Genomic DNA, 22,884 nt, shown 5'->3' with positions numbered 1-22,884 from the left:
CCACTCAGCGAATAAATGGATTTGGGGCCAAAACCATCATCATCACTGCATCCATTCCCACCAAAATGCATTCTCTGAGAGGTCCTGGGAGCAAACATGCACCACTCCTACTGGTTTTGTCAATAAAAAGAAAATCTCATTCTGCAAAGACCGTTAAGTGAGCATTTTTCACAAGATCTAAAATAACTTTAAACCCCAACAACAAAGAAAAACACGTTAAAAAATACAATATGACAGGCTTCCTGGCATCATTTTCTCAAACAACAGCTGGCCAAGTATGCCAGACTGGCAGGAAAGAAAGAGCTGGCTGTGCTTTCTAAAGGACATTATTTCAAACAAACTAGATCTCAGAACTCCCTTGATCTTAAGAAAGAAAAAACATCTTTTTAGTTGGCATAGGGACTGGAAAACTACCAGTAGAATGAACAACTAATTATGGTTAAATTCACCTCTGGAAGCAATTGGGGATGCACAAGCAAGCCCAGCTTTGCCTTGTAAATAGAACACACAGTGGATCGGTCCCAATAACTTCTATTTCAAGCTCCAAGACAGTTACTTTCATAACTTCTTTTAGAAAACCTCTTTCACGCCAGAAAGTTGAGTTCAAAATTATCATCTTTATGTGGGTGATTTTGCTTTACTGATATCTCAGAACACCCGATAGCTTATGTAAGTAAGGTGTATTAGAGTTCATTGCATCCACCTGTATTTGAGTTTTAGGAAAAAAACAAAAACAAACTCAAAAAACAAACACAAAACAAAACAACAACAACAAAAAAAACCAAACAAACCAAAAAAAAAAAAAAGGAGAAAGGGCCTAGAGAATTTTCCTGGTACTTAGAGTCAAGTTACTGGATGTTCAGTTCCTAATTACATGATGTCTCAGTTTGATGAGGTATACATATTTTCTCCCATATAGACAAAGCCAAAGTCTGAAAGCAGTCTCATGTGAATAATGACTGTTAGAAGCCTCACAGTGGACTAAGCTCTGATCTCTGGGCAGCCAGACCCAGAAAGGGTTCATGCCCTGCGTATAAGGATAAGGTGATTTTCAGAAACAGTTCTTAAAGAGGATGGGCAGGACCAGTGGAGGCTGGGAATAGCAATGCCATAGAAAACCACAAGTTTATTTGACTAAATGTCTTTGCTTCCAGAGCTCTATGACACTGGCTGCTCACAGACAGCATCTGCAAAACTTCAAAGTTTATTTTGATACAAAGTACCAAAGTAGAAGTGGTACAAAATGTAGTCATCATTGCCATGATTAAAACTGGTTATTCTCAGATCACAGTAGAATAAGTTTCGGTGCCTGTGTGTAGGCAACTGAAGAGCTAGAAAAGCAATAACCAGAGGTCTAAAACACTATAATTTATTGTTGTTTCAGTCTGCAGGACCCTATTTGCTTGCAAGGAATAGGCTATAATGTGTTTTACCATGATTCTTCTCTAGAGAAAAGTTGTGAATAACTGCAACAGCCACAGTGATTTTTGCTTGCATTTTTATACTCACAGGACACAAAAATAAGCCAATAATCTTCATCTCTATCCTAGGCTTTACTTCAGCTTTGACATAGTAAAAAGAATGGACATTACCAAACCACTTTCACAGTAAAACTTTAAAACGTCTCTTAGTAATGAACTTTCTTCCTATGATGAAGACTGAGGGTGTCCTATTCAGGATTGTGCAGAAGAGATCCATCTTGGACTTCTCCAATTGTAGATTGTTTGATTTACTCAGAACTAACCTAAGCAGCAGTAACATCAACACACATACTTAACAAAGCCCTGCTGCAGCAGACAATTTATTTGGTCCATATACCTAGTTTGGTAAGAAGCTATAAAGCCTAGCATCGTCTTAATCAGCGTGAAAGACTGTACTTACCTTATTTAAAGGTCCGAGAAGTCTTAGGGGTATGTCAAGAAGCTAATTTCTGGACAATCCATATGGATAGTCTAGAATTAGCTGTGGGACTATGACACATTCTAGTGAAACAGCAGTGTCTTAGGCTTCGGATAAATGCTTCAGCTCATGTGTTCTGTTTCATAGCTCTGTTTTTTGCTGAGTAATATCTAAACCTCATGTAATAGCAGCCTCAAGGTGCTGGAAAGGCTGAACAGCAATATTGTGATTGGAGAAGAAAGTATCAAGTGTATAGGGAAAGATTAAGTCTGAACTTGTTTGAGCAATTGTTTCACTGGTGTCTTCCCAGCTCACTCATGGCACTCTAAACGTTGTTATTCTGGGATAACAGTGACTCATATTTCTGTGGAAGAAAATAATGGCAAGCCAACATGAACAGAAAGCTCAGCTGATTAAACATCACTGCCTTCCATCTATGGCTTTCCTAAGAAAACTTCCATGGAGGAGAGCTGTGCTAACAGATTGCTGTCCAAGTAAGAAATCCAAGTGCATTATTACTCCAGCCAAATAGTTATCAAAGCTAACCACTTTTTTCCAAAGTGGTAGCTCTTATCCATAGATCTCGAGCTTTTGGCAAACAAACATTACATCCAGTTCACGGCGGGGAGAGGAAGGAAGTAATTTTTATTTCCAAAGACAGCTAAGACTCGGTGATTAGGAAAAACAAATTTCTGCAAAGAAATGTTAGAGCAGTTTAGTAACAGTAATTCTCTTCCGTCATCACAGCATATAAAAGCATTTTTAAAAGGATGCAGTTTTCTAGCCATATCTAGATAGAAAATATCCCAATGTACAACTTACTGCTACAGATTCTCTAAGAATGCAGATTAATGAGAATCTCTAAGCAGCTTGGCACTTGGCAAATATAGATTCTTTTTGTTTGATGTTACTCTGCACGCAGTGATATACCTAAGGTCAGAATGTAACCTTCCATATGGAGTAGCTACACAATGAGAATAATGGATCATTATGGAATTTATCTATCATTTTTTCAAATCATGTTTTGTCTTTCAAAATTCAAACTTCTACATTTATCTTTCACGCTGTCTAATCTTTTGGATATTCTAAATCATATTTTAAAAATTCAAATGATTGAGTTTGTATAATGAGAAATTTAATGACCTGTAAAATGAACAGAGTGCATCTGCCAGCCCTAAAAAAAGTCATCTTTTCACCACATGCGCGTCATAATATGCAACTGTCAGTCCCATATTATATTTTTCCAGGCAGCTACTCCTGTTGCTTCCCTAAAACAAACATGCATTTTCAGATGCAAGTTGAAGACTAAGATTATTAAAATACTTATATAGTTCTTAAAATATTTTTCCAGTAACACTTTACATAAATAAAGAGTATACAACGGTTGCTATATAAATGTACCTTCTCTCCAAGTAAACCGAAAATACAAAGTTTACAAACAAAAATATAACCAAATTCTGAAACACTGTTTAGTTTCACTCAAGCATATTTTTGTCAAAGGGTCAAAATCTCTGCTGGAATAAAGATCCTAACTGAATCCATATTTTGACAGGGATGAATATGGTACATACTGCAACAGCAGAATGAATATCTATCCACAGACTGGCTGGCACCAACTTCACCCATGACGAACATGAGAGATGAACATGTCAAGAAAAGGATCTTAGTGGCTATGTTTTATGCAAGATTACAGAGTATCCTTTAATCCTGATACAAATCCAAAACACCCTTTATATATATACACCAAGGTCCTAGCAAACAGCTCTGCACGGGTTTTAGATGTAACATACTGAACTAAAAATACCCCGTCTTCATTATCTATTTTTAATTTATACTAAAACTTAAGCATGCACACACACATCCCCCTTGTTTGTACCTAGTGTAGCCTGGCTCATCTGATTAAGTTAGCTAGCATTCTGGCATAGATTTGACTAGGTTATCTGCAAATAAAGCCCTATACCATTTTATCTGTGACTTAAAAAAAAAAAAAAAGTATTAATATTTAGGAACTACTCAACACTTCTTGTCAAAGAAGTTCAGTCCAAACTGCTAACATCGACCCATAAATAAGGCAATAAGCCACAGCGAAACTGCCAAAACTTGACTTTCCAAAGGAGAGCTATTTTCGAAGCATTTTGCGATAGCCGTGCCAGCTGCACGCACAGACTGCATTGCATCTGTGGCCTGTTCTCCTTAAGCACTGTCTTTGTTTTGATTTTCTATTTTGTATTCCATTAGTTTTAAGGCTGTATGTCATACAGCCATTAAATCACAGTTTTCAAGCAATAGTGTCTTCCAGCTGACCTCTGAGCAAAACAGCACAAAGACTTACATTCATTCAATTAGTGTTACAGCCAATAGGTGCTGGAAAGCTGTACTCCAAAGCCTCTATCTTACACAGATAACTTGCTCTGACTCACCAATTTCTGCCACACACCAATTCAGGTCTCGCATAGATTATATAAGCTAACAGCAATTTAGGAGAACAGCTGAAAGTGAAATACCTCAAGGGAAAAAAAAATACGTACACAATATTTTACCAAAGGCAGCTTTCTTAAAAGGGAAGGATTGAAACATTTCTGATGAGCTAATGGAAATAGCAAAGCGACTATCTGGAAAGTGTTTATTGTTTGCTTGGTTTGTTTTGTTTTTGTTTTTTTTTTTTTAAATCTGTTTTTATCTGCTTTAACTAAAAGATGAAGCGAGCTCACTATCAGCAAGAGTGATTTATGACTGTCAGACAGCAAAGTTGAGTGGATTCCGTGCTGCTGAGCTTTTAGAAAAAGTCAGAAAAAAAATAAGAATAAAGCTTTCATCTGATGAACCTGGATAGGGATCACTAGAATCCTGCCAACGTTTAAATTTCTCATTTTTCATGGATTAACATCATTGTTTATAGTTCAGGCTGTTGCATAGTGACACAAGCTCTAAACAGGGTGACAAGAAACAAACCCAACCAAACAAATAACAATTCCAAGACATAGCAATGCCTCTGATGGGAGTTTAAAACAAGCTTATTTTACAGAAATCCACCTACGAGCTTCACCAACAACGGCAGCATTTGGGGAGGCAGAGCTTGCGGGTGAAGTGCCTGAGAACCCTCCAGCGACAGTACAGCTGTCTGAACAGAGGATTCAGCTCCCTGAACTGTAATGAGCAATTTGTCTCAGAGCTTTGATCCACTGTCAGTTTAGCTGACACTGACTCCAGGAATTAATTTCTAACATTTCAGGGTAACCTAATAAAAAAAAAAAATTGAAGCAGTGTGTGGTAGGTATCTGTAGATAACATCACCTGTGCAGGTGTTAACAGAAAAGTTAAATGAGTTTCTGTTATAGTACAAAGGCTCTCACTTTCTCAAATGTATAAATACATAACCCTAAGACATAAAGTATCAACAAGGTAAAGCAGCATAAAGGACAGAATATTTTAACCATATGCTCTAAGCTAATATTGTGTTGGTTCTATGTATTTGAGAAGCCTCCTTAGAGAAAAGGCTTCCTTTGTACAACTGAACAGATCCTTTATTTGAACAATCTGTCCACTTTGGAAAACAGGTTCAGAACTAGAGGGAGATCAGTTTCAAGTTTTTAAAACCATCACAATGGAATTGGACTAGAATATGTTTGGGTTTTAATTACAAGACAACTGTTATAGATTTTCAATTATTTTGTCAATGTAATAAAAGTATGAAAGTGAAATACTTCTAGCTCTAGCATAACTGATCAACACTAAACAGAGCAATAAATACCATCTTTAGAATACATTTAGGAAGGAAATATAAACTCTCTTTAAATTCAGTCCTACTGTTATGCTGTCATTACACTGTAGATGAATCACAATCCATCTATTTCAGTCGTTCTGGGCAAAAATCTTTGTCAGCAGCAAACTGCCACTATCTTGTGGCTTAAGGTTGTCATGCTTGACCATTGTGAACCGATGGCAGTCACAACTTTCTCCATCAGCCAGTCAATGCACCTGCCAATATCATTACACTGCAAGAAAGTACTAGCCCAAAGAGTTACCCATGACCAGGCTTCCAGACCTTTACCATTTCCTATCCCCCTGTATTCAGGCATGTGACTGGCAGCAGGTTATGTGACGGGAGGGGAACATTGCTGCTGGGCTCTCACGTGTGATTTTTAATGGGGAGTGTTTTGCATGTAGGCTCCAGAAGATGATATTCAATACCTGAGTACTGTGTCACAGCCTCTCTGACATATCCAACACACCCAGTTTGCAGACCACAGATCAAGATGACCAGTAGCACCTGGCAGCTGGGGTCAGACCCCAGTACTAAAAATACAGAAGGTATCAGAGTCTAGTCATGGGGTAATTCAACCATATGTATAAGTCCTATTCTAAAACTGTCAGACATGACAGGTTTGACTTTCTGCCATTAACTCTCCAGTGAAAAAAAAAAAATAATGTTTGTCCTTTATTTTTAAGCCATAGTTATAACTTCATTTATTCTTAAAATAAATAGCTCCCCAAACAGCAGGGCAAACAATTAGCTGTGATGATCATTTGTTATCTAATAAAGCTGTAAGTCTTCCTCTATCTGAACTGGGAGCTAATAGATTCAAGGGGTACAAGCAGTTGAAGAATGACTTTGAGGGGAGCAGAAGGAATCAACTGAGAGACAGCAGAGTTCAAAAACATGAGGATCCTGAAGCACTGAGAAGGAAGCGTTGACACACAGTGGGACCAAATGATGCCACCTAGGAATCCTGGACAGATCAGGATCCTCAGTATGGAAGACAAATGAGGCTGTTTGATCACCAGGACGCATTGGTTGTACCTGCAGGAGAGAAAGGAAGCACTGAGGCCAAAACTATTGAAGCACATACATTTCAGACTGAAGTATTGCAGTCCAAGGACTGCTCTAACAGATGAGGAATGACATGATTTCACCCTCCCAGAAGTGCCGCAGGCATTAGTTCAGGGCCAAAGACACAGTAGAGTGCACTCACAGTGACTACGATTGGCCAGGAGCTTCAGGGGGTTCTGTAATTTACTGCAACCTAACTTTAATTTCAGCAGAGAAAATATTACAAATAACCCTAACAGCTTCGCAGTCTCTATGTCAAACGTATTGATTGTTATCTGGAACCTGAGGTAATACAGCTATGTTTTGACTTTTATAAGTAAGGAAACTTACTAAAAAGTCAAAGTCATTCTTAAAAAGGGAAGATTTGTAATGGATACAGCATATGAATGAGCGATTACAAATTTAAATACATCACAACAGCTTTATGAAGCATCTTTTGACCCCTAAATGAAACTGTGTAGGTGTGTGTGAAATCAAATGCTTGCAGACCAAAATCTAGCAGTGTTTCACTTGAACTGTGCCTTACTCCACTGAGACTGAGAGACAGTTACATGAAATATCTGAGTGTTCCACACCAATACGGACTGTGGAATCTGTCTTTTCTACACATTAGATTAGCAGAGAGGTTACATAAACCTTTTAGCAGTAAGTCATGGAGGAATTAAATTAAAATCTCTCTCTTAATACACCAGAAAAACAGGTTCCAGGCTACAGTATCCCAAACAATGGCACAGCCTAGTTTTCACAAATAACACAAAGTAACTCCTTTTTCCAAATGAACACAATCCCAAGTAACATTATAGCTACTACCTCCATTCCCTGTACCCTGCTTTTGAGCTCTTGATGTAAAGAGTGACAGTTATATAGCTGCCTAATTAACTTGACTATTGTTCCCTAAAAATACTCTCTATCTTAGCTCTCCTTCTGTGCAAATAGCATAACGTTAATTTAATGGAAAGGTCACATTATACTACAAGGAATGTAGTGACATTCCATTATGTCCTCCTCTCCCTGCTCACTGTCCTCCCCCCGTTGCTGTTGTGCATTCAACACTTTCTATAGGCATTTCATGAATAATAAGAAGCTACTCTAGCCATGGAAAGCACTGCCTTCCACCGCTTGCTATTTAAGATACATCACTGTACAGTCTCAAGGAAAGCAAAACACCACCAATCTGATTTTACACACATCGGTTTTCCTCTGCAAGCCAAACTCCCCACATTGTTCATGCTCCCCTGCACCTAATTAAATACCTACCACTTCCTACTGGTGATCACACACACAAAGAGGTTCCTAAGTTCCACATATGCAAAAGAGCTCGGCTTTACCTCCTGAGACATTTTGTTACATTTCTGGTACACATACATTCATTCCTGACATAACTCCACTGAACATGACGTTAGCAAAGTCCTCCAGTGGCTGGTATGGTCAGCATTAACGTTCCCTTGTGCTATCAGTGACACAAAGGCACAGGAACCAGAAACTCATCCATGAATCACTGTCCAGTGCAAGTTCTAAACCAATCATACCCATGAACAGTAACAAACATTTATTTCTTACATAGCACTTCTAGTCAAATCTCAAAGGGGTTTTTTCCCGTTTTCTCCCAAAAGTAACCATTTGACAAAGTGTTACCAGCTAGCAAAAGTTCATTTTTAACTGCCACACTGCAGCCAGGGGAGCACCAGGTTCTTCAAATACAAGGAACAGTCCATTTCTTTCATTATGTAACCTACAGAGTATTTGTATGAACAGTTTAAGAGAAGCAGACATTAAACCTGTTAAAAAAAAATCTCACTTTTTGCATATTCACTGTAAAGTGTAACCTTTGTAATGCACTTGTCTCCTGCCCCAGGCATGATATTGCAGATCGATTCCCAAACCTAGGTGAGCATTGCAATTCGCTACAACAACAACTCGAGCTGTAATGACAGAAGTGTAATGCACCATGACTGTACCAGCAGCCTGACATTTGGCAAGTTTACTAAAACCTTAATAACAATGCATTATTACATTTGATATGCTTCCCTTACTTCATTACGGAAGCAGCCTTTAGGAACAGAAACTGAACTTTTGAAATTGATTAGACTGTTTTGAACTTAATAGCATGGAGATTGTGTGGATCTTACCGGTTAGCTGCTGTTGCGGAGATATGGCAAACTAATTTAGTGATCATAAAGCCTTTACTTTTACAGAACATAACATTTTCACGTAGTTAGGATAGGTCAGGAGTACCACCTAACATTTAATATTCATGCTAGAAAATAAAACTACCTCTCTTAACCAAATAAAAAAAGCCCGATCTTAAAATTACAGTTCCATAAGCATATGCCCTATCTCTAGTCTCATTTATATCACCATTTGTTTCACACTCTAAAAGACAAAGCAAGAACACCGGCAGGAAAAACCAAGAGCTGAGGATCAGGAAGTTCTTCACTATAATACCAGGTTTATATTTTCCATATGCAATTAGCTAAGATAATTCACTTTTCTAAGTCACCTTCTCCAAAGGTACAAGAGAGGTAATGATTGTCAGTCTCACAAGGCCACGAAGAAAAACTTTTCAGCAAAACTCTCAGTACATGAGTGCTTCAGTGTTATGATTAACAGTAATAAAACCAACTACTTCAGCACTAAAGGACTGCTGCTTTAGCCAAGAATTTCTAACAGACATGTAACTACAGTGGCAAAGTAAATCACAGATAAAAATAAAAAATGAAATTCAGAAATTCGGCATCAACAACAGCTTCACTATGCCTGCTAAATAATCTCAAACCCTTGGCTGGCAATGTTGTTATCCTCTTGCTAGAATTACTGCAATATGATGTAATATTTCCCCATGGACATGTACCAATAAGAATTTTAGTTCCTCAAAAATGGTGTGACTGACATTTTTCAACTCTTTAGTACAGGCTCCTAAATTAAACCCAAGTTAAAAGAAATATATTTATGGTTTTGGCTAACAAAAGGGAATGGGCTTTCCAACAGTAGCCAGTGTACAGTCTAGCAGCCTAGTCTGATGTAACATCTGGTGAAGGAGGCAAAAAAACTATCTGCTACTGCAATTTAGGCATATATCCACATTTGATAAAATATGTCTAAAATGGAACTTTCCTTCTTACATCATTTGCTCTGTTCCAGTTCTGTCTATGATGACACCATTACCTATCATCTCACTTCACAGCTTCTGTTTATCTTTCATTCCAATCCTCTTTAAGTGCCACTCTCACATAACCAAACTGCTCCAGACCCCTAGTTCAGTCTCCTAAAGCGATACCCTTTCCTGTTATTCCATAGCCAAATTATCCAGTCTGCTTATTCACCACTTTCTAATATGCCCTCAGGCCTTACCCATTCAGGCTTACTAACATTTAATAACGTGTACATAAAAGCAGCAATATAATGGTACATTATCATTACACTGCAACTGTCTGGTGGGTCAATGCCTCCTTGGATGGGTGAGAAGAAAGTCATAGAGGAGAGAGAGATGGCATGATGCTGTTCATGGCTGACAGCGGCGGCAGCAGCGAAAAGCGGCGGCAGCAGCGAAAGCGGCGGCAGCAGCGAAAGCGGCGGCAGCGACTTAAGGTTAGTGCGGGGGCGAGGGCGACATCGGGCTTAACCGGGCGGTTTTTCGTGCTCTGGGCCCCCCCTGAGCCCCCCGCGAGCATCAGCCCCGAGCTGCTTCCCTCTGACCCCGGACCCGGAGGTTCCCGGCAACGAATCAGGAGAGGAGGGGGCGTAGCCGGAGGCACCGTGGGCGATTTAAACGTTCCACCCCCTGTTATCGTTGATAAAGAGCCCCCTGGAGGACAGGGACTAGTCCCTGCCCAGAGGGGAGAGACTCAGCAGTGCCTGGGTGAGTCAGCAGTGACTGGGTGTGTCCCAGGGCAGGAGAGGCTCCTCCAGGGCAGGAGAGGCTGCAGTCGTTTGCAGCTCGTTGGGGAGGGCGCTGACTCCCTCCCAGTGCACAAGGCGAGGAAGGTGCCAAGGAGCTGTGAACCAGGGGTGGCACCAACAGGTATTTCCCAGCTCAGTGGAAGAACAATGGTATCTACCCGGTGGAAGAAGACCAAAATGGATGTGGGAACCCAGACAGAGCTCCCACGGAAGGAGGCGATGGTGCAGGTTGCGGGCTGCAGGGAATGCTACAGCGTCTCTGTGGTGTCAGGGGGCTGTGTGCGCTGTGAGCAGGTAGATGATCTGCTTGGCCGAGCGGCACAGCTGCAAAGCCAGGTTGAAAGGCTTCAAGCCGAAGTAGAAAGGCTTAGGAGCATTCGGGAGGCTGAAATGGAGATAGACTGGTGGAGCCAGGCTCTGCCCTCCCTGCAACAAAAATGGGAGCACCTGCCGGAGAGCTCCCAGGATCGAGGGACCCCTGTACTCTGCCCCTCTCAGGTGGAAAATGATAACCTAGAGGAGAGGAGTGAGTGGAGGCAAGTCTATGGCCGTGGCAAAAGGCGAGTGCCCTCCTTGCCTACCTTGCCTCCACAGGTGTCTCTGAGCAATAGATATGAAGCCCTAGTGGAATACAGCCCGTCCATTGGGGATGTGGTGGAGAGGCAACCTATATCAGAGGTCCCACCACAGTCAGAAAAACCTGACAGGCGTATAGCTACCTCCTCCACAAGGAAGAAGAGAAGAGTTTTAGTGGTTGGAGACTCCTTTCTAAAGGGATCTGAGGGCCCAATATGCAGAGCTGACCCCCATCACAGGGAGGTCTGCAGCCTGCCTAGAGCCCGAATCAGGGATATCACCAGGCAACTCCCCAACCTGGTGAAGGCCACAGACTACTACCCCCTGCTGATCTTCCAGACAGGTGGGGAAGAAGCTGCATCCCGTAGTCTGAGGGGAATGAAGAAAGACTACAAGGCCCTAGGACGGTTGGTGAAAGAGTCTGGGGCGCAAGTTGTTTTCTCCTCCCTCCTTCCATTTTCAGGTGATGATGTGGGATGGAACAGTAGGATTCTCGCTATTAACGCCTGGCTACGAGACTGGTGCTACAGGCAGGGCTTTGGGTTCTTTGATAATGGCTGGTTTTATAAGGCAACAGGCGTGACAGTGATACATGGGAAAGGTTTATGTCGTAGGGGCAAAAGGGTTCTGGGACAGGAATTAGCAGGGCTCATTCGGAGAGCTTTAAACTAGATTCGAAGGGGGATGGGGTGGTAGCTGGGCTTGCACCACTGGGGCAATGCTCTAGTGTTGAGGTAGACCAGGAGGCCCCCCATCCCCCTGGGGTGAAGTCAGGGGGTGAATCTGGGATGAAACCGCTGTGCCCAGCTCGCTCCCTGAAATGCCTGTACACCAATGCACGCAGCATGGGGAATAAGCAGGAGGAGTTAGAAATCCGTGTTCGGTCGGGGGGCTATGATCTAGTGGCAATTACAGAGACATGGTGGGACGCCTCGCATGACTGGAATGTGGTCATGGATGGCTATGTCCTGTTCAGGAAAGACAGGCCGCTAAGGAGAGGTGGTGGAGTTGCTCTTTATGTGAGTGAGCAGCTAGAATGTATTGAGTTCTGTCCAGAGGAGGATCAGGAGCGAGTTGAGAGTTTGTGGGTGCGAATTAAGGGGCAGGCTGGCAGGGGTGATACTGTTGTGGGTGTCTATTACAGGCCACCTGATCAGGATGAGGAGGGTGATGAGGCCTTCTACAGGCAGCTGAGAGCAGTCTCGCAATTACAGGGCCTGGTTGTTGTGGGGGATTTCAACTACCCTGATATTTGCTGGGAGGCCTACTCAGCCAGCCATCCTCAGTCCAGGAGGTTCCTCCAGTGCATTGATGATAACTTTCTGATGCAAATGGTGGATGAGCCAACTAGGAGAGGAGCGCTGCTGGATCTTATCCTCACTAACAAGGAGGGTCTGGTTGAAGAGGTGAAGGTTGAGGGCAGCCTTGGTTGTAGCGACCATGAGATGGTAGAGTTCAGGATCTCATGTGGCAGGAACAGAATAGCTAGCAGAATCACAACCCTGAACTTCAGGAGGGCCAACTTTGGCCTTTTCAAGCAATTGCTAGGGGAAATCCCATGGGACAGGGTACTAGAAGGTAAGGGGGCCCAAGATAGTTGGTTAGCGTTCAAGGACTGCTTCTTCCGAGCTCAAGATCAGAGCATCCCAACAGGTAGGAAGTCAAGGAAGGGGACCAAGAGACCTGCATGGTTGAACAGGGAACTGCTGGGCAAACTCAAGTGGAAGAAGAAGGTGTACAGATCGTGGAAGGAGGGGCTGGCCACTTGGGAGGAATATAAGTCTGTTGTCAGAGGATGTAGGGAGGCAACTAGGAAAGCTAAGGCCTCCTTGGAATTAAACCTGGCAAGAGAGGTCAAGGACAACAGAAAGGGCTTCTTCAAATACATTGCAGCTAAAACCCACACTAGAGGCAATGTAGGCCCACTGATGAATGAGGTGGGGGTCCTGGAGACAGAGGATAAAAAGAAGGCGGAGTTACTGAATGCCTTCTTTGCCTCTGTCTATACTGTTGGAGGCTGTCCTGAGGAGCCCTGGACCCCTGCGGCCTCAGAAGAAGTCAGGATAGAGGAGGAATCTGTCTTGGTAGATGAGGGCTGGGTCAGGGACCAATTAAGCAACCTGGATGTCCATAAATCCATGGGCCCTGATGGGATGCACCCGCGGGTGCTGAGGGAGCTGGCGGAAGTCATTGCTAGGCCACTCTCCATCATCTTTGCTAAGTCGTGGGCAACGGGAGAGGTGCCTGAGGACTGGAGGAAAGCGAATGTCACTCCAGTCTTCAAAAAGGGCAGGAAGGAGGACCCGGGTAACTATAGACCGGTCAGCCTCACCTCCATCCCCGGAAAGGTGATGGAGCAACTTGTCCTTGGTGCTGTCTCTAGGCACATCAAGGATAGGGGGATCATTAGGGGCACTCAGCATGGCTTCACCAAGGGGAAGTCTTGCTCAACCAACTTGATAGCCTTTTATGAGGATGTTACCCGGTGGATAGATGATGGTAAAGCTGTGGATGTGGTCTATCTCGATTTCAGTAAAGCTTTTGACACAGTCTCCCACAGCATCCTCGCAGCTAAACTGGGGAAGTGTGGTCTGGATGATCGGGTAGTGAGGTGGATTGTAAACTGGTTGAAGGAAAGAAGCCAGAGAGTAGTGGTCAGCGGGACAGAGTCCAGTTGGAGGTCTGTGTCTAGCGGAGTTCCGCAAGGGTCGGTTCTGGGACCAGTTCTATTCAATATATTCATTAATGACTTGGATGAGGGATTAGAGTGTGCTGTCAGCAAGTTCGCTGATGACACAAAACTGGGAGGAGAGGCTGAGATGCCGGAAGGCTGCGCAGCCATTCAGAGAGACCTGGACAGGCTGGAGAGTTGGGCGGGGAGAAATTTAATGAAATATAACAAGGGCAAGTGTAGAGTCCTGCATCTGGGCAAGAACAACCCCATGTACCAGTACAAGTTGGGGGCAGAGCTGTTGGAGACCAGCGTAGGAGAAAGGGACCTGGGGGTCCTAGTGGACAACAGGATGACCATGAGCCAGCAGTGTGCCCTTGTGGCCAAGAAGGCCAATGGCATCCTGGGGTGTATTAGAAGGGGTGTGGTCAGCAGATCGAGAGAGGTTCTCCTCCCCCTCTACTCTGCCCTGGTGAGGCCGCATCTGGAGTATTGTGTCCAGTTCTGGGCCCCTCAGTTCAAGAAGGACAGGGAACTGCTAGAGAGAGTCCAGCGCAGAGCCACGAAGATGATTAAGGGAGTGGAACATCTCCCTTATGAGGAGAGGCTGAGGGAGCTGGGTCTCTTTAGCTTAGAGAAGAGGAGACTGAGGGGTGACCTCATTAATGTTTATAAATATGTAAAGGGCAAGTGTCAAGAGGATGGAGCCAGGCTCTTCTCAGTGACATCCCTCGACAGGACAAGGGGCAATGGGTGCAAGCTGGAGCACAGGAGGTTCCACTTAAATTTGAGGAAAAACTTCTTTACTGTAAGGGTGACTGAACACTGGAACAGGCTGCCCAGAGAGGTTGTGGAGTCTCCTTCTCTGGAGACATTCAAAACCCGCCTGGACGCGTTCCTGTGTGATATGGTCTAGGCAATCCTGCCCCGGCAGGGGGATTGGACTAGATGATCTTTCGAGGTCCCTTCCAATCCCTAACATTCTGTGATTCTGTGATTCTGTGTTCATTTCCAAATGCCCTCTGAGTTTGTCTTTTGCAACAAGAAATGCATCTGTTACTATTTTTAAGAGGAAAAGCAGTGTAGTGTTATGCTTGCTAATATAGTTAAAGGCTACAGAAGACATTTAAAAAAATACTTGAGCAACTTCTGTTTACTGGAAATCAACATTATCCGTAAAACACGTACAACCAGAGTTTCACGTGCTTGTTGCTAACAGTGACCCTGGAGAAAGCTGGAAGTGTACATCAACTTTCATCCTGAGAAGTGAAGCAAAGACATCACCTCAGATGGATAACATGCATGAACTCTGTTCCACCTCATAATTACCATGCTGAGGTCTTGCACACATAAGTTATTGACAGAGGTGATGAAGCTTGTAGGAAAAGTCATTGGTATAATACTCACAGTTAGTTCCCCCCCCCACACACACACTGAGCAGAACAGCTCCTTCCCTATGTTCACTCCAGAAAGAAGAAAAAACCAAACACCTTACAACTTGTATCTGGTTAAAACCAAAGGAGAAAAAAAAACCACCACCACCACAACAACACCCTTTTACCTATTAAAACAAGAAAAGGAAACTAGAGAAGGTTGGCCTAAGAAAAACTATCTGCAAAATCCACCTATGTTAATTAGGTACAAGAAATCTCCATGGAAACCTAAGTCAGGCATACCTGTATACACATTGTATGGTAGGCTTTCAAATGGAAGCCTCACACACTGGTGACAGTCTTTCAGACAATATGAACTTTGAAATTGTAATCACAGTGTCACTGTGCTTGTATCTGCCTTTCCCCCCCTCCCCCCTCTTTTTACATGCTCTGTACTTAACATCACTAACATGTTTTGGCAATAGCAAGGTGATAAACTGTAGTCAATTGATAAAGGGCAGTTTTCCATCTACTGACTTTTCTTGTGCAACCTATTTCTTTCTCTTCTGTCCTGGATCATTTCTAGCACATACACTTATCACCAGCTGTAAAATGTTGTGACTTCAGAAAGCAAGAAAAAAAAAGGAAATAAATTTATTGAAAATTAGAAGTTTCCCATATTAACTGTGTTGCACTCAGGAAATTTATTTTGTTCATGATCTGCAACAGATAAACAAGATTATGCAAGCCATGACACAACCTATATAGCTATTGCAGGGGAAGGGTAAAGACAAACCTAGTTTTGCAGACGCTTTTAGTTTTCATACTGATTTTCATATGGGGGGGGGGATGCACCGCAGTCATAGCTTCAAAAAAAGAATAAAGGGCATAATTTTGTGTTTCCATCTTCATTCCCAATTTTCATCAGAAATGCACAAGGACAAACAAGATAAATTTGGATCATTTGGGACTGCTACAGTCTCTTCTGTACCCTGCCTGTTTCTTGCTTGTTCCCTTTTTTCTGTCCAAAACACCAGCCGTTATAAACACCAGCTCCTGAACTGACACTGTCATGACATGATGGGCCTGGCAAAATACTACAAGCAGGGGAGGGGGGGGAAAAAAAAAAACAAACAAACAAACCACCAACCTTAAATCAAATATGAATTAACTGTTGCAAACAAAGCATACCTCCAAATTCTCACTTTCATGCTGCCAATACGCATTTTTTAATTGTTAAAGAGATACTCAAATGTTTGCCAACAAAGACTTTGAAACCACCTCTAGCAAGCAGTGTAAAGATGTGTAAGGGTCCAATTTTACCAGCCAACAATCTACCAAAATACTGCAAGAGACACTTGAATCTGAACATCTCTGTCAATGCTTTGGTACTTCTGACTAACAGCCATCCCAGTGATAACTCACCCTTATATTCTACCTCATAGCTCACATGGAAAAAAAAAATACTCTAGAAAGTATCAGTATTTTGTAGCTTTTCACTTTCAAAGTTGAATAGTTAATGGAAAGAAATACTGTGCTACCCTCTTTCTCACTAGCATTTTGTTGAAATTTTGTGTTCTTCAAATAGGAAGTTTTAAGGTATTTATGCGTCTGCTTCTAAATCTACAAGAGAGTTGTTTGTTTCTTTAAAAATTACTCGGCATAGCACTTCTTAGATGCAGGTGTGAGACCAGGGTTGATCAGTGACCCTATATTGGTTACTCAATTCAGAAACCATTAGGAATGTCACCACACCAGCGTAGTCTGGCCTGACCAGTTTCTCCATTTCGTAGATACTCGGAAGACAACCCCCCACTAATGTTTTCGTGCTCTTCCCAGAGCGATAAGAAATTATGACCGACCTTCGCATCACAGAGCTGGCAGGAAAAAGGTTCTTCGCATTATAAGTTCTGCCTTGAAATACATCTTTTTAGTCTTCTGGAAAGTAGAGTTTTAAATTGGAAACCTTGACAGATCTTTAACTGCAGCAATAACAAATAACATCAGTGTAATTTATCTTGAAAGAAATTGCTCCGTTTTCTTCTCCAGTTTCCAGCTTAAAACCTTTCATTGCTGATACTGTTGTCAATCTTACCTAGTGACCCATTTACCTAAAGCACAGAATTACAGAACAGAATTTTCTGACAAGTACAGAGCAGGCTTTGACACTAATAATACTCAAGATTTTGTGGACATGGATTGGTTTTGGGCTTGGTCAGAAAGGCCATCTTTCTTTCACGTAAAGAGTCAACAAGCCACCTCAGAGGTTTTGCAAATGAATTTGTCATAGCAATTAAGGGAAAGAAGCTATATAAACATGATAAAAGGTGACTAACATCACCATGCACTGTTACATTAAGGAATAAGAAAGAGACCTTTAACACATTGCTCTGGACACTTGGGAAATCAAAATTACTGTCTGGATAGGTACATTCTTTGACTTTCAATGAATCAGTGCTGTCTGCAATGCACACCTGACCTTTGAGAGAGGAAAAAACCTCAAACCGAACAAGTAACTTCCAATTACTCGTAATGGAAGCTGGACGGGCTCTGTCTCGCGGCGTGGGTATGGACTGATATTAACACAACACAGAACCAGGCAGCCCCACAGGGAGTCTCCGTCCCCACCCCCAGCCCCCCAACAAGTTTTGAAAAGGCAAGAACCTGAAACCCCTTGGGAAGATGCTTGTGTAGCTGCTCTGGTTCAAATACACGGCCCGTTCAACTGCTCAGCATTCTTCTCGTAAAGATAGTGGTAGGCAGCAGATAGCACATGTAGAAAGCCACCGCATATAAAGCACATCTGAAAACACTGAGACGCTACTGGGGATACAAGTTGGGATAACTGGCAATGTAAAACTAAGAGTCACAAAATCCACATCACTGTGAAAGCTGGTCACTCAGTTACACTTGGATAATACTGTACAGGACGGGTAAAAGAAGCCTTCTTGTTGTGGGTTTGGGGTTGTTTTTGTGGGGTTTGCAGGGGGTTTAGTTGTTTTGTTTGGTTTTTTTAAAACACAAATGCTACAATTCCTGAGCTTCCCCCATCCCTCACTGGTACTGCTAGTAGTTTGGAAGGGGGTTATTTTGTTGCAGTGGGGTGCAATTCTTCCACTGCATTGACTGAGCTTTACTTAGTGTTTTCACTGTAAGACAGACACCACGTTCTCCGTGTGACTACAGAACAGCAGAGTTCCCAATGCAACAGTTAGAACGGCCAAGTATCAGCTCTATGTTCAGATACCAAATTTACCTGATAAAGACACAAAAAGCATCCATGAACATACACCTTTTCTGAAGACACTTGTTGCCATCAAGTATATAAAAAGCATCCTAAATGTGCAATTATTACATATAACATCCTATGCCCATATCATTTTGTAAAACCATCCCAGAATACTTAAGTGTTTTTAGATCTTAAAATCTGTTTTTTTTTAAATAATATCAGTTTAAAAACTAGCATTTGCCAGCACATATTAGTATACTCAAGTCCTGTTGAATTCACAGGGCTTTTATCATCTTCTTGTTGTTTACAAATTTTACTGTCATTCATCATTGCAAATCATCAGCTGTACTTGTGGCTGAAGAAAATGCTAACACAGAAGGCAAATGCATTAATCGGAGATCGTGATTTTTACTACCAGGAATGTTATGCTCTCAGACACCTATAATTAGATGTATCCAGTATCTACAATCTTCTCAGTTATTCAAAATGTTATGGGGACTGATAGCTGTGGGTGGGAATGGGATAAATAACCCATATAAAGTGAAAATACAGGTAATACATACAAAGTATTTTTAGAATTCGGCTAGAGAAATAAATTTTTGTCCTAGTGTCTCTGAAAAACACATAAATAGATTCCTGCAGAGCACACTGGCACCTTCAATATTGAGAGCAGCATGGTGTGTGAGCAGCATGAAATCCAAATCCCTGGGCCTTCCCCAGTTTGTGGGGATGGAGGGAAGCAGAGAACAGGTCAGATTCATTGCCAGGATTTTTTTTTTTTGTTTTAGTTTTTCGACTTAGTAACCATTACCTTTTAGGAAAAGGAACAAAAATGGTTAGTCTGAGGAGATTTTCAAGACTATCTAGTGCTTTTAGCCATGCTGTCCACAAAGGAACGACAGTGTGACTACATCCCCTCTGACAGCTTCATGAATCTGAAGCATAAACCACAATCATACCTTTAGTGACCTACATAACGTTTATTTGCTGTATAAACTGTATACTTTTAATTTGGTTAAGTTAAATAGCTGAGTTCCAACTGGGTTTCAGAGCACCCTTAAGGATCAAATCCTGACATCATTTTTCAATACCAAAACAACCACCACCACCACAAATTAACCATTTTCAGGATTATCAGAATTTTAAAGATTACATCTGCAGTGGAAAAAAATCTTTAAAACAACTTCTAATATTCAGAAGCAAAGACGTTTTAGAAGTTAAAGGTTAAAACAAGAACACTGGCAACACTTGCTGGATGTTGTAACTTACAGAAACAAGCCTCTGAATGAAGAAGCAACGTTAAGTTGCTGCCTTACATAGTATGTAAAAATAAAGTGAATGCAACCCAGTGTCTATTTAGAGCTTAAAACACTTGATCTAAAACTTGAAACTCTGAATGCAACACACACAATCAGAACAGAAAATTAAGTAGTGGGTGGACAGAATCTTTTCTGCCTACCCTGAGTAATAACCACGCTGCTTCTGCTGCAGCTGTCAGAGACTATCTTTTGTGCACTCCATTAGAAAGCACATAGCAAAGTGTAGGCTCAAAGTCACAGAGACTGATGTTACAGACAGGCTGGAGAGACCTCACACCATTTCCACGAGGAAAATCTGCTCTCTGCACAACACAGCACAGAAAACTCAAGAGAGCTACAGATCTTCTGTGAACCAACAGCACTGGGGAAAAGAAAACAAATGGCAGAACACTGCAAGCTCATCAGTGCCTGAGTTCTTGTCCCTGTGGTTTAATGATTCAAGCTTGATTTAAAAGCAACTTGAGACAGTGCAACACCCACAAAGTTGGTGAGTATGCAGCACTGAGGCCAGGAGATGATAACCACACAATCAAACTATCACAGGCACTCCTGGCTAATCTCCTTAAACCTTCCTGAAACTCAGACACAAGTAAAATAAAAAATAATTAATCCACTACCTCCAAAGCCATCCCTGCCTAAGTAAGTTGTATTACACTTTACACTTCATACCATTCTTATGCTCAACTTTTGAGCTGTCTACCCACCCCTCGACTGCCACCATTTATCATTCCTGCTCTTTAACCCATCCTTTACCCTCAGTAGATTCCCCTCCTCACCATTTTCAAGGCTTGTTATCATTCCCTGAGTATTTTCCCTTAAGTACACTCTCATTAACCCATGTTTTCCTGCTATTGTCTCTGCTCCATTTTAAGTGCTCTCATTAAGAACTTCAAAGATCAGTTTCAAAAACCAGTTCCCAAATCACAATATACACATCAATGCAGTCCCACTTTGTTTACAAATGTTCTGTACCATTATGAAATACTAGATCAGATTGTGATTATTCACAGGAAGGCATGGAATATTGTTTCAAACATTTATTTTCTTTAAACAGAAATAATGATTCCTTTCCCTGGAAGCAGGGGCTTCCAATTTACCTCGAAGAAAAGCCTCCCTGCTTTTCCATTTAAATCAGAACCAGGAAAGCCAGGCCTACCTGTGCAAGCTGCTCCAAAGAGTAGAGGGTGAGTTTCTTTGGGTCCGTGTAGAGAATCTCTCCAAGCTCCCGATAAGGCTTCCCAGTGGGGGTGAAGTGTCCCTGAGTGAATTGCTTTTGCTTCCTGTGGTAGTTTTCCCAGAACACTTGTTCTCTTGGAGGTTCACTGCTTCTGTAAATTGTTCTGCTTCTGGCCAAGACCTTTCCTTCCTTCTGAGGAAAGCCAGGCAAAGCCTGAATGCGCACAAAATCTCGAGGATTCAACGCTTTAGTGGCTGCCAGCACCTTGATTCTGCTATTCTTAGGTGGACCTGGTACCACAGGTGCCCTGAGTCTGCTGCTCTTATGTGCATTTTGTACCACAGGTGCCCTGAGTCTGCTGCTCCTACCTGCATTTGCTACCGCAGGTGCCTCAACTCTGCAGTTTTTAGGTGCATCTGGTACTGGCATTGTTTCAGAATGAAACCTGTGTGTTTTTACTCCTAATGTTATTAAAAACTTGTTTTCCAGTCATGAAAAAACACACCTGCTGCCCAAACCCTGAAGCAAGTCTTTTTAATTTTCTAAAGGGTAGCTCAGCAGAAGAATCTGCCACTAACACACACTACATGAGGTCTCATTCCCCTCAGCAGCCCCTCAAACAACAGAAAAAAAATCCTGGGAGGCCAGGACACCTAAAACCTAACCAGTCTCCTGGGTAACACCCAGCACACCTCCCTCTGAAAGGTTTCATTACGAACAAACCCGTCCTTTATATCTAACAACAACACAACCCTCCCCTGCCCGCAGCCCTGACGCCAAGAGCCTCCCACCTCCCCAAACTCTGGGGACCCGCCTAGACTCCCCCCCAACACCTCCCTGCTCACGGTGCCGCGGGGGCGGGGGGCGAGGGTCGACCCCTCTCCTCAGCCGCCTCGGGGGGGGGCGGGCCGGGCCGGCCCCTCGCGTTGGGGCTGCGCGCTTGCGCAGGGAGCCCGCGCAGGGGAGCGCGCACAAGGGGCCGCGCAATGGCCGTCGTACAGGCTTGACCTCAAGGGCTGCGCAGTGAGCCCTTGGGGCGGCCGAGGAGCGAGGATCGCAGCAGGGGCCGTGCATGGGGCACCCTGTGCCCCACCTGGGCACTTGCTCACCCTCAGGGACGGGGCTGCGCTGTGTGGCGGTGCCACACGAGCGTTGCTCCAGCCCCGAGGGGCCTGGGGGGAGAGTTGCAAAGGGATTCCTCCCACAGAACCCACACTGGGTGTCACCAGGAGGCAGCAACTAGTTTAGGGTTTCTCCAAGCATGAGGTAACCAATGGAGCTGAACTTTTTCACCTTTAACTGAAGGATGAGCTCAAGTGTCCTCTCGAGCTTAGGGACACCAGAGGTGGTGGCCAAGGGAGGACAGGGCCATAAATAACGTATTTCACCTTTAGATAAAATTTTATTACTTCACAACACTGTTAGAAGGCTCAGTGGTTAAAGCACTGGGAGGTGGGAGACCTGGATGTCATTATAACAGCAAAGCTAATATTCATCATATATATATACACACATATATATATATATATATATATAAAAATCCTTGGCTTCTCTCCCAGGCAGCAACATGGAGTGTGTGGCAGAGCACCCCCAGCCCCCAGTCCAGGTGCCGCAGGCAGATGCTGTTTAGCCCTTGAGAAAACCCATCAAATCTCCTCCTACAACCGTTTTCAGTAAAAGCCTTTCAAACTTCACTCAAACCTTAAGAACCAGTAACTGGTGGCAAATGAGAACTCAAGATGAATTTAATACTGTACCTATTCAGCCCGAAAACACACGGCTGATAGCAGCGATAGCGCGTTATTTGAGGTGTATGATTTCCAGCAGATTGAGTTTTTAGCCTGTCAATATCAGTCCAACCATTTGAATCCTGTGAGCTCTCCAAAGGGACGAGGTAGCTAGAAACACC

The 22,884-nt window shown here is 42.8% G+C and overlaps 1 protein-coding gene across 1 annotated transcript in view; it reads right to left on the bottom strand.

Annotated features, from left to right (window-relative positions):
* Positions 1-21,404, bottom strand: part of CCDC60 (coiled-coil domain containing 60) — a 57,734-nt gene extending 36,330 nt beyond the window's left edge. Inside the window, 1 exon segment of the mRNA XM_068412933.1 lies at positions 20,955-21,404. Within this exon segment, the coding sequence (XP_068269034.1) occupies positions 20,955-21,404 (450 nt within the window).
* Between the last annotated feature and the right edge of the window lie 1,480 nt (positions 21,405-22,884).

The sequence above is a fragment of the Nyctibius grandis genome, chromosome 14 (assembly GCF_013368605.1).
Source record: "Nyctibius grandis isolate bNycGra1 chromosome 14, bNycGra1.pri, whole genome shotgun sequence".
Classification (NCBI taxonomy): domain Eukaryota; kingdom Metazoa; phylum Chordata; class Aves; order Nyctibiiformes; family Nyctibiidae; genus Nyctibius; species Nyctibius grandis.
Note: the sequence above shows the minus strand (reverse complement) of the source record. Positions and strands in the feature narration are given on the sequence as shown.